At 38.2% G+C, this 12,515-nt stretch overlaps 2 protein-coding genes across 2 annotated transcripts; both read right to left on the reverse strand.

Annotated features, from left to right (window-relative positions):
* Window positions 1-349: 349 nt before the first annotated feature.
* Window positions 350-5,265, reverse strand: LOC114481908 (uncharacterized). Its single transcript, XM_028476974.1, has 10 exons — window positions 4,820-5,265; window positions 3,972-4,112; window positions 3,730-3,866; window positions 3,160-3,296; window positions 2,966-3,059; window positions 2,695-2,794; window positions 2,329-2,588; window positions 1,999-2,185; window positions 1,588-1,715; window positions 350-1,320 (listed from the first exon to the last, which is right to left on the reverse strand). Exons 1-10 carry the CDS (start codon window positions 4,923-4,925, stop codon window positions 1,003-1,005), a joined length of 1,608 nt encoding a protein of 535 aa, XP_028332775.1. The 5' UTR covers window positions 4,926-5,265; the 3' UTR covers window positions 350-1,002.
* Window positions 5,266-8,091: 2,826 nt separating this feature from the next.
* Window positions 8,092-11,923, reverse strand: LOC114481113 (uncharacterized). The gene is made up of 7 exons (XM_028475523.1): window positions 11,579-11,923; window positions 10,730-10,870; window positions 10,488-10,624; window positions 9,918-10,054; window positions 9,724-9,817; window positions 9,453-9,552; window positions 8,092-8,210 (listed from the first exon to the last, which is right to left on the reverse strand). The coding sequence occupies exons 1-7, from the start codon at window positions 11,682-11,684 to the stop codon at window positions 8,092-8,094; spliced, it is 834 nt and encodes a 277-aa protein (XP_028331324.1). The 5' UTR covers window positions 11,685-11,923.
* Between the last annotated feature and the right edge of the window lie 592 nt (window positions 11,924-12,515).

A 12,515-nucleotide genomic window follows, 5' to 3' on the forward strand; every position in this document is an offset into this window, starting at 1 on the left:
TTAATCAAAGATGAATTAAAGATTGGGGGAAAATTTCTTAAAGTAAAATAAATAGCGCCTAATTTATGTAAACCCCTTTTGGGTCCCAAGACATTTGCAGTTTCAAAGTCGTCATAAAACAGCTGAATCTGCAAGGCATCTTTTTCAATAGAAAATAGGGGACTTTCTTTAAAATAGGTGGCATCTCTCAAGTCTGCATATACACCGTCCTTGGGACTATACCTGGGTTTGATCATGTCTGCATATTCTTTTTTTTGTAAAATACTCTTCAGTGTTTCCAAAATTGGAACATATGAAAACATATCAGTTACAAAGACTTGGTCATATGTCCCAGTAGTTTTGTTTCTTCTGCTGTCGAATCTTGTGCCGAGCACTTTTTGAACAGGCTCAACAAGTCCCCATTTCTGTCTCATGTGTTTGTTTAGTTTTGCTTCTGAATTTAAAGGTGTGAATGGATTTTCCAAAGTTTGGAAGGACTCTTCTATTTTGTTCCTATTTTCGGTATCCTGTGGAGAGAAGCACTGTAGAGCTACATCCTTAGCCTGATTGTGAATCTCAAAAATCACTTCTTCCATGGATGAGACAAAGCTCTTAACATTAGACTGACTTAATCCAGCTGCTTTGAGTTGTGCAATAGCAGTAGCGCACATATCTAACGTGCTGCTACATGACTCTGTCAGTGGAGTAGATGCTGTGGCTGTCTCCTCTACATTAGCTGCCACCAGCTCTACTGCATCACCAAGATCTGCTCTGCTTATATTGACATCATTATTAACTTGTTGGTCGATATTGTCCGTGTGTTTGGTGTTTAAATGTTTCCTAAACCCAGAAAAGGTTCCAAGCACACGGCCACATCCAGACTGAGCACATTTAAGGCGAAGATTTTTTCCATCTAAGTAACCATGAACTACACGTAAATGCCGAACAAGTGTATTTGCAGAAGTTAACTGAGTCTGACAAACAAAACACTTCATGTCAAACAGATTTGTTCAAGTACTAGTACTAATGAAGCAACCTAGCCCGAACTTCTGCAACACGGGGACTCTCCTTCACTTTGCCAACATCTATGCCGTACACAGTGGTCTGGATGAACATGAACATGTTGTTCAGCATGGGGTTGTATGAGGTGGCAAAAACGTAATGCACCTTAAAAAGCTCGTCGATGGCACCAAGTGAGGAGGCCGACTTGCAACTGATGGCATTTTTGTCAAGTATGACAAAGAACTGGTGGACCTCTTTTTTTTTTCGTCCTAAAGCCAGGAGGTAGGGTTGTGTGCTTGTCATGATGGAATCAAGATGTTCCTGGATGTTGGTTCCTGTCTGAGAAAACAAAAACACAAAACACATGGCAAAACTATTACAATTACATCGTGGTAATATTGCACAAGAAAATCAGCCTTCGTGTGTATTTGTATAGTATTTAACTGAGTGTGTACAGTACCAGTCAAAAGTTTGAAACATTATCCCATAATGTTTCAAACTTTTGACTGGTACTGTACGCGATCACGACCTAAAAAACCGAGGCTCCCTCAGTGAAACATCCTTGAATAATAAAAAAGGTAAATTAAATTAAGAACAAATACAAACCTTCTTGAAGACCACGAGATGCTTCTCTGCTTGGGAAGCAGACACCTTTCCTGGTCTTTTACGACCCTGGGCAGAGGGAGGAATCAGGTGTAACAGCAGCAAAATCGATGAGAGGTCACTATCCCAACCTGTAAATACACAAATTTAATGTTATGTGGACCATCAGCAAAATTCTGTGATTCTGCTATTTCAATGAGAGGGGTCTGGCTGCAGACCTCTACTTTCAGGACCCTTCCTTGCAGACCTGCACTATGAGGTCTCTTCCACTCTCACGACCGGCATTTAGTTACAGGAGACTACATTTTCAATGATAAATATATAGAAGCAAAGGTCTCAGTTCTGTGAGGATGGGACCTGAGAGGGGAGGTCTGCAGCCAGACTGTCTTGATTTCAATAGCAATTCATACTTACTACTGTCGTCATCCACTTCAATGCCATCCTCAGGAGTATCAGCTGCCAGGAGGAGATCTTCAAGCTCACTGGTGGATGGAAGCTTTCTGCATTGTTGGATGATCTTTTTCTTAAATGTGGTCGTCCATTTCTCCAGAAACTTGCCAGAGACATCCTCCCCAAACATCAGAACAAAATCCTGTTCCACCTAGGGTGAGGATAATGGGGAACTTAAAGATTTCACAGCCAGATGAATTGTGTTCATTGTTTGACCGTTAATAAAATACACACATACTTTTTAAATAATTATGAAATTGTCATAACACTGCCAAAATAATGAAAATCAATTACCAAGCCTTTGACGTCTTTGAAACGTGGAAAGACAGACAGTACGTTGCTTGACTGCTGTGGGTCGAGGACCATGTTGCGGCGGAAATCAAATGTCAGCTTCATCTTCTTCTTGATTGTGTCCTCATCAGGACAATGTTTCATCAGTGCAACTGCTTCCTTACACTCATTTTCGCTCAGGACAGTCTCTGGAACAAACTGGGTCTCTCGTCTGGCAGTTGGTCCTCCGAGCCCAACTTCACGAGATGTTCCTTCAGATGACGCTGCAAAATATAGAAAAATAGCATATTTTGAGAACCATATAAAAACATACAAGCAAAAAAAAATAAAAAAATCAGTCCAGATTTTCTAGTATTATCATTGTGTTACCTCCATACGATGATCGTCTGTCTCTAGCAGTGGATCTCTGTATAGTTTTAATCCTCCAGGCCAAGTACCCAGTGCCACTCTCACCATCATAATAATGGTCCTTGGAGGGTAAAAGGATAACAAAAACAGACAATCCATTCACAAGTTGTTTTTTTTTAAGTTAAGGTGCACTCTAGTGATTTATCAACTTTTAAAAATATGCTCTAGTAGAAATCAAAGGGTTTTGGTGTTGCATTTATTATTTTTACAGCCATTATAGTGTGTGACTTACATAACCAGTCCTGGAGAACGGATCACTGAGGTAGGGGAATAAGCTCACAATTCCTCTGGCATACTTTTCTTTCACCTGTCTGGGTGGTGATGTCCTGCAAAATATAAAATGGTAAAGATTTCTTATTTGCACTGGATTTAAAGTTTTGAATTTAATGTAAAAGCTACAGTGAGTAAACTAAAAAGTAAAATTACCCGTTCTTTTCTGTCATGTCAGCTGCCAGTATGTTCACCATTTTCCTCCTGGTTTCATCTGTCAGGGACTTGCTTCGATTGTATTCATTCATTATGCGTTCCCCACCAGGTTTCTTGGTAAGAATGGATTCCACCAACTTCAGACAAAAAAAACCAAAACAATTTAGCATGTTGAGAACACATCACAATAATAAGTAAACAAATGGTCTTTAAAAGAGACCCTGAGGTATTTGTATTTGGTTATAAAAAAGTCTCAATGTAGAAGAATCTACGTTACCAACACTTGTTAATGGCTCAGTTTTCGATAAATATATCGGTTTCTCTTTATAGTTATTTTTGTTTTTATTTAGTGTTTTATTTATTTATTTATTTTATTTTATTTAGTTTTTATTTCCTAGTTTCGGTTTCACAGATGCTGCACGACGGATTATGGGAAACGTGGTGTGAAAATACTTCACTTTCCAAAACTCCTGGTAGTTCCTTTAAAATGACGCTATATTCTTTTTTACAGCCTTGGTGGCCTTAAAAATAATTCCCGTTGTGCTCTGGTGTTTGTGTGTCAATTCTTACATTCTTGGCTTCTGTATCCAGCTTCTGCTGTTTAGCGGAAGGACTCTCTGAAAGGATGATTGTATCTTGAGAATCAGACGAATCACGGGATTTTAGGTCTGACTGCTCAGGAGATGGTGCCATGGAGACAGACTCTTCTGATGACGATCGGAGAAGCAGATGAAAGGAAAAACATTAAGCACCAGGAATTACTATGTCCATTAAATACTACACTATAAATTACAACTATAACTGAGACAAACCAGTGTCATATTTGATGGTTAGCACTCCCACTGAAGGATCCTTAACAACATCCTCAAATACGTCATCATCCAACTCAGTCCCCGTACTGTCAACAACCTTTACACCTTCTGTCACAGCTGGCACACCAAACTTTGCAAATGCTAGAGTAAAAGACAAATGACTTATGAGTTCATGTTAGAGATGCACATTTCTGACCAATAACGCAGATGCTAGTTAACCAATTATTAACCGTTAACTGACAAGATTACAACCCTTGCAGGGCAATCACGGTTTTTTTTTTTTTACACATGTAGGGTTAGATCATCCAATTTTTAACTGTTTCTAAACAAAGTGCAGCCAAACACTAGACTGAAGAGGGGAACAGCAGATAGAGGCTCCTCTGTGGAGCTGGAGGTTAACATTTGCTGTCTGATCTTCCTTCACAGAGACTGCACGGCACATAGGCTACTGTCAGTCCTCCTGTGTAACCTTTTGCTGGGAAATATGACTGAAGGCACGTGCTGACAAACCCCCATGATATGACATCATAAAACAAATTAACCGATAGTATTAAAATCGGTCAAAGTTCCTGTTATCGGTTAATGGTTAAACGGATAATGGAGTGCATCCCTAGTTCATGTTGGTTTAATACTCACAAATATCCAATGAATCTTGAACATTACTTTTGAATAAACATCAATAAATAAGTGTGAAATAAAACTACTCATAACTACGTCTTAAGCAAAGCATGCATTCAGAATAATTCAATGTGAGATGGTAACATTTGTACTAAAAAGTAACCATAACAGTTACTCTTAGCACCTTAAAGCTTCTGGTGGAAAACCTAATTCCAATGATAATTTCTTACCTGCAATCAAAAAGTCCTTCAGATGCGGCTCTGTTACTCGCACAAATTTTTGGATATCTCCAAGCCTGGCCTTAATCAACATGGTTCCTGCAGAATAATTCCTCATTGTCACAACAGAGTATGCTTATTATAACAAAAAATCAAATATAACATCAACAACGCGGTTTTCAACAGAGCTGTCAACAAGACCAACTTTCATGAATTATGTTAGATTTGAAAATAAGATGAGTTTTTTGCTTCAGGCCATCAAACAACAGACAAATTATCAGCTAGGCAAGGCTAGTTTAATTTATTTAGGTCGTTTTTACAAAGTTTGTTTCAAGGGCTTTACATTAGGGATGTAACGATTCACTCAACTCCCGATACGATTCGATTCACGATACGATTCTCTCACGATTTATTTTACAAAATGGAACTGTAGACAAATTTATTTTTTGAGAAAAAAAACTAGAAAATACTGTACTGTCTTCCTTTTATTTTTCATTGTCAAAAGAATTCCTTGATAAACTATTCAAAACAATGCAATGTAACTAAAAATAAATCTTGAATGAAATAAATAAAGGAATAATACAAATGAAAATGAAGCCTATTAATTTAAATTCTGGTTCTATAATAAACAATGCAAAACTACAAAATAGTTCTTTTTCTTTTAAAAGTGCAACTGAAAATGTATTTTGTGCCTTAACAATTGGACTTAAAAAAAAAAAAAACCGTGATTAACACTGATTTACGTCATATTTGTTTGGACCAGCAGAGGGCGCTGGTAACACAGTGGTCGGTTGGCATGCAGATATCTTGCAGTGAAGAAGAGATGCTATGCTAGCAGACACACCTAATAGAAAAACGTGACTTTTACAGATATTCAAGTAATATTACAGATATTCTTTCGGTGCTTAAGGGGTAATGAATCATTTATTAACATATTTAAGAGTAGAAGGCGGCCAGAAAGAAAGTATTAGCAGACTCCGCCCGCCGCCTACACTTGTAAAAAAAAAGTACTGCGATTCAATTTTCAGAAAATCGATATCAACCGTGATACCTATGAATCGATTTTTAACTGCCTTACGATTAATCGTTACATCCCTACTTTACAATGGCATCATAACATACCCTTAGACCCCCGCATCTACTGAGGAAAACTCTGCAGCAATGACGAGCAGGGAACCGTTTAATCACGTGAGCTTATGAGGCTCCACCTGCATCCACCGTAACATTTCAACAGACAACGTTTGTGATTTCAGCAACGTGCCAGCACGCAAATGAAAAACAAAGGGCGGGAGACACCAGCTGCTACAGCTGACTGTACATCATGCACTGCCAACAGTTAGCAGCATTTCACACGGACTACTTCCCTTTATACTTCAAATTAAAAACACCCGAGTCTGTGGCGGTAACGTTACTGGAGGCTAGAAATCACTCACACAAGCCGCCTGTTGTCAGACAAAGCCGCAGCCGGTCAATTTTTTCCCCAAACGTGCAAACTGCTTTCCACAACCCGAACATAACTTAGCCTTACATCACATCCTTTACCGTAGATAGAATATAATGTCGAAAGCTATGCAGCCAAGTAATTTCAAACTAATTTCTAGGTTAAACTAACACGAACGTTAACTCGTTTAGCAAATACCCAAACCAACACAGGAAATTCTGAATATAACATGATTCATTAACTTAACTCGTGGATTTGTTTAGTCACCAGTTTATTTGGAAGGAGAAAAAAAAAGTGCTCAACCGTTGACCGTATGAACAGCCACTGTGGGAGTTAACGTTACATTTTTCTCAACCCACGGTGATTTTAGACAGAATTTAAGTCATGTTTAATAACAAATAAAAAAAAAAAAACTATATTTCCACATCATATTGCTAAATTTACTACCTTTAGCGGACACGCGCGCATTTTAAGCTAGGTCACATTCACTCGGTCACATTAGCCGTCTTTAATTTGGTATTAAAATAGAAAACCCGCTCAAATACGGGGACCAAACAGCACAATGTTCTTCTAAACCAACATTTTTGTTGAAATACCAACATAAGATTGGGGTTATTATGTGGGGGAAAAAAATACACTTACCGCTGCCGTTCGACGAGGTGAAAATGGTTTCCAAAAAAAATCTTTCCCGGTCGGTTTTAACATCGACGATGACATGGGCGGGGCTTTCCAGGGTCAAATCTGCAGGGTTTACCACCGGCCACTAGGGGCCACTGTAGGCCTCTGCTTCGTTGGTGTCTGAGTTAGTCAGGAGGCATCCATGTTTTCTGCTGCTTCCCTCCTGCTAAGACGTGTTTGTGAGCTGTTCCACTTATTTCATGTCTCATTCATAAAGAAACACACTCCTCTATGTCAAATGGTTTTCTTTAATGACAGAGATGAATGAGACCTTCAAATACAAAAGTGCAGCTAAGCAGGAGCTTATAACTCTTATATAAAGCTAAAGCATGTACAAGAACATAGAAAACAAATATAAATGAGCAAACTCACATGAAATAAGTGGAATAGCTCACAAACAACACTAACACTATCAACACTAAGTCGTATAACTCTAGAAATTTTCACCAACACTAGGGGGCATTCTACTCAATCTGTTGTTGTAATAACTCTGAAAAAATCAATGAACGTTGACACTGCATATTTAACACTGCGAAATTTACTGTGTGGAATCACGTGATCCCTCGACTGCGATGCCAGCGTAGTGTCTATCTCTGCCTAGCATAGTCATTTTTTTTCAATAATCCGATATTATACAACAAATACTTCAACATCCATCTCATCATGAGTACTTCCTCAACCAAAGATGCTCGGAAAAGGGAGGCTGAACAGTCGCCTATAAAGAAAAACTAAAGAATCTGCCATCTCGAAGGAGGAACTGGATGCAGCCATTGCTAACGGCATTAAGCTAGCGCTCAAAGAACAACGCGGTGTACTGGATTCAGCTGTTGCCTCCGCCATTAGGGATGCTGTGGATTCGATCCTGGTACCAGCTTTACATGACATGCAAACAGAAATACAAAAGACTGCTGAAGCCGTGAATGGCATTACCAATGAACTCGATAAATTGAGCAAGTCTGCTAAGAGGACCCAGGACCGAATGGATGCTGTGCAGGCCGCGGCATGGGAACATAGACGTTAGCTTAGCGAGCTAAAGTCACAGCTTGACCTCCTTACCACAAAGTTGATGAACCTGGAGGACAGGGGGCGAAGGAATAACATAAGGCTGGTGGGCTTACCAGAATCAATGGAGGGTTCAGATGCAGTTGGCTACCTGAAAAAGAATCTATCTAAATGGATCCCTTTGTTGGATGGCCGTGACATCGATATTGAACGGGCGCATCGGGTGTATGACGGAGGCCAGGCTAATTCCAACAAACCACGAACTCTCATCTTCAGACTGCTCTGTTGGCAGGACAGAGCGGCAATCCTTAACGGCGCACGGAATGTCCTCCCAGTGAAGTATAAATCCAACGGAGCCACCCCGAAAACAACCGACTTCAGCCCAGCAATGACAGCCAGGAGGAGGAGCTGCAGCTCTGTCCTGAAGAGAGTGAAGTGGTCGCCATGGTAACAATCCCAGGCCTTTTAACAGTGGCCCACGCGGATCTCCAGGATGACAGAGAGGGTAACCTGACGGACATGGACTGATGAGTCTTCAAAACTTACCTGACATAAATAAGTTCTTAAAGTTTAAGCAGTTAGTGTTTAAGCAATTTTTTATTTTTATTTTTTTGGTGAGCGGGTAACTTTGGGAATTGTATTATTTAATTGGCAATATTAAATATATATTTGCCAGTCCAGTACTTCTGTTCTTCTAAACGGGCTCTATTGATGGGTTAGCATTAACGTACAATCCAGATTGACTTTGCTGGTTCTCGTATTATCGAATGTATTTATTTTTTGTGTTTAAATAACTGTGTGGCTATCTGGCACAATTTGTTGAGTTTATGTTCTTGCAGACCAACAGTTTTTTTTTTTTGTACAGTCTGTTAGTTTTTGTATATAGTTTTCCCCTCCCCCTCTTCTTTACAGACATATTTTTACTCTATATTGCAGCAGTATTTGGACAAATATACAGCATTTGGCAGGGCGATTACGCAGTTAAACTTCATCTTATGTTAGCACTAATACATCTTGGTAGCTGAATAATTTGTGTACTCGTGTATTAAATATATTATCACTTAATGTGAAAAACTCGTGTTCTTGAGTACTTACACCATAGAAAGACACGTCACTGGAAATGATGGGAAAGGAAGACTTGCTTTTGCCCGTGTTAACATTCTTAATCATAAATTAGCTTTTACATCCATATATTGTCCAAATGATCCTGATAGAGACCTTTTAATTTCATTGGAAACACACTATTAGAACAAAATGATTGTTCCCTTGTAGTGGGGGGCGATTTGAATGCAGTCCTTAATCCATCTCTTGATAGATCAAATTCAGATGCTACTGCCAATCTATCATCTAACCTGCTGAATACACTTGTTAAAGATCTTGCTTTGCATGATCTTTGGCATATACAAAATGCTCATGCAAGAGATTATACATTTTTCTCTGCTAGACACAAGACCATATAAAAACATACAAGCAAAAAAAAATAAAAAAATCAGTCCAGATTTTCTAGTATTATCATTGTGTTACCTCCATACGATGATCGTCTGTCTCTAGCAGTGGATCTCTGTATAGTTTTAATCCTCCAGGCCAAGTACCCAGTGCCACTCTCACCATCATAATAATGGTCCTTGGAGGGTAAAAGGATAACAAAAACAGACAATCCATTCACAAGTTGTTTTTTTTTAAGTTAAGGTGCACTCTAGTGATTTATCAACTTTTAAAAATATGCTCTAGTAGAAATCAAAGGGTTTTGGTGTTGCATTTATTATTTTTACAGCCATTATAGTGTGTGACTTACATAACCAGTCCTGGAGAACGGATCACTGAGGTAGGGGAATAAGCTCACAATTCCTCTGGCATACTTTTCTTTCACCTGTCTGGGTGGTGATGTCCTGCAAAATATAAAATGGTAAAGATTTCTTATTTGCACTGGATTTAAAGTTTTGAATTTAATGTAAAAGCTACAGTGAGTAAACTAAAAAGTAAAATTACCCGTTCTTTTCTGTCATGTCAGCTGCCAGTATGTTCACCATTTTCCTCCTGGTTTCATCTGTCAGGGACTTGCTTCGATTGTATTCATTCATTATGCGTTCCCCACCAGGTTTCTTGGTAAGAATGGATTCCACCAACTTCAGACAAAAAAAACCAAAACAATTTAGCATGTTGAGAACACATCACAATAATAAGTAAACAAATGGTCTTTAAAAGAGACCCTGAGGTATTTGTATTTGGTTATAAAAAAGTCTCAATGTAGAAGAATCTACGTTACCAACACTTGTTAATGGCTCAGTTTTCGATAAATATATCGGTTTCTCTTTATAGTTATTTTTGTTTTTATTTAGTGTTTTATTTATTTATTTATTTTATTTTATTTAGTTTTTATTTCCTAGTTTCGGTTTCACAGATGCTGCACGACGGATTATGGGAAACGTGGTGTGAAAATACTTCACTTTCCAAAACTCCTGGTAGTTCCTTTAAAATGACGCTATATTCTTTTTTACAGCCTTGGTGGCCTTAAAAATAATTCCCGTTGTGCTCTGGTGTTTGTGTGTCAATTCTTACATTCTTGGCTTCTGTATCCAGCTTCTGCTGTTTAGCGGAAGGACTCTCTGAAAGGATGATTGTATCTTGAGAATCAGACGAATCACGGGATTTTAGGTCTGACTGCTCAGGAGATGATGCCATGGAGACAGACTCTTCTGATGACGATCGGAGAAGCAGATGAAAGGAAAAACATTAAGCACCAGGAATTAGTATGTCCATTAAATACTACACTATAAATTACAACTATAACTGAGACAAACCAGTGTCATATTTGATGGTTAGCACTCCCACTGAAGGATCCTTAACAACATCCTCAAATACGTCATCATCCAACTCAGTCCCCGTACTGTCAACAACCTTTACACCTTCTGTCACAGCTGGCACACCAAACTTTGCAAATGCTAGAGTAAAAGACAAATGACTTATGAGTTCATGTTAGAGATGCACATTTCTGACCAATAACGCAGATGCTCGTTAACCAATTATTAACCATTAACTGACAAGATTACAACCCTTGCAGGGCAATCACGGTTTTTTTTTTTTTTACACATGTAGGGTTAGATCATCCAATTTTTAACTGTTTCTAAACAAAGTGCAGCCAAACACTAGACTGAAGAGGGGAACAGCAGATAGAGGCTCCTCTGTGGAGCTGGAGGTTAACATTTGCTGTCTGATCTTCCTTCACAGAGACTGCACGGCACATAGGCTACTGTCAGTCCTCCTGTGTAACCTTTTGCTGGGAAATATGACTGAAGGCACGTGCTGACAAACCCCCATGATATGACATCATAAAACAAATTAACCGATAGTATTAAAATCGGTCAAAGTTCCTGTTATCGGTTAATGGTTAAACGGATAATGGAGTGCATCCCTAGTTCATGTTGGTTTAATACTCACAAATATCCAATGAATCTTGAACATTACTTTTGAATAAACATCAATAAATAAGTGTGAAATAAAACTACTCATAACTACGTCTTAAGCAAAGCATGCATTCAGAATAATTCAATGTGAGATGGTAACATTTGTACTAAAAAGTAACCATAACAGTTACTCTTAGCACCTTAAAGCTTCTGGTGGAAAACCTAATTCCAATGATAATTTCTTACCTGCAATCAAAAAGTCCTTCAGATGCGGCTCTGTTACTCGCACAAATTTTTGGATATCTCCAAGCCTGGCCTTAATCAACATGGTTCCTGCAGAATAATTCCTCATTGTCACAACAGAGTATGCTTATTATAACAAAAAATCAAATATAACATCAACAACGCGGTTTTCAACAGAGCTGTCAACAAGACCAACTTTCATGAATTATGTTAGATTTGAAAATAAGATGAGTTTTTTGCTTCAGGCCATCAAACAACAGACAAATTATCAGCTAGGCAAGGCTAGTTTAATTTATTTAGGTCGTTTTTACAAAGTTTGTTTCAAGGGCTTTACATTAGGGATGTAACGATTCACTCAACTCCTGATACGATTCGATTCACGATACGATTCTCTCACGATTTATTTTACAAAATGGAACTGTAGACAAATTTATTTTTTGAGAAAAAAAACTAGAAAATACTGTACTGTCTTCCTTTTATTTTTCATTGTCAAAAGAATTCCTTGATAAACTATTCAAAACAATGCAATGTAACTAAAAATAAATCTTGAATGAAATAAATAAAGGAATAATACAAATGAAAATGAAGCCTATTAATTTAAATTCTGGTTCTATAATAAACAATGCAAAACTACAAAATAGTTCTTTTTCTTTTAAAAGTGCAACTGAAAATGTATTTTGTGCCTTAACAATTGGACTTAAAAAAAAAAAAAAACCGTGATTAACACTGATTTACGTCATATTTGTTTGGACCAGCAGAGGGCGCTGGTAACACAGTGGTCGGTTGGCATGCAGATATCTTGCAGTGAAGAAGAGATGCTATGCTAGCAGACACACCTAATAGAAAAACGTGACTTTTACAGATATTCAAGTAATATTACAGATATTCTTTCGGTGCTTAAGGGGTAATGAATCATTTATTAACATGTTTAAGAGTAGAA

The sequence above is a fragment of the Gouania willdenowi genome, chromosome 19 (assembly GCF_900634775.1).
Source record: "Gouania willdenowi chromosome 19, fGouWil2.1, whole genome shotgun sequence".
NCBI lineage: Eukaryota > Metazoa > Chordata > Actinopteri > Blenniiformes > Gobiesocidae > Gouania > Gouania willdenowi.

Bases quoted from the DNA above. Each gene is read 5' to 3' on its own strand.
- LOC114481908 (XM_028476974.1), bottom strand. From the start codon at position 4,925: ATGAGGAATTATTCTGCAGGAACCATGTTGATTAAGGCCAGGCTTGGA. The intron at 4,113-4,819 runs GTAAGAAATTAT...CTTTTACTCTAG, and splicing joins GAAGGACTTTTTGATTGCAG to CATTTGCAAAGTTTGGTGTG. The intron at 3,297-3,729 runs GTAAGAATTGAC...TTTTGTCTGAAG, and splicing joins TGGATACAGAAGCCAAGAAT to TTGGTGGAATCCATTCTTAC.
- LOC114481113 (XM_028475523.1), bottom strand. From the start codon at position 11,684: ATGAGGAATTATTCTGCAGGAACCATGTTGATTAAGGCCAGGCTTGGA. The intron at 10,871-11,578 runs GTAAGAAATTAT...CTTTTACTCTAG, and splicing joins GAAGGACTTTTTGATTGCAG to CATTTGCAAAGTTTGGTGTG. The intron at 9,553-9,723 runs GTAAGTCACACA...TTACCCTCCAAG, and splicing joins CGTTCTCCAGGACTGGTTAT to GACCATTATTATGATGGTGA.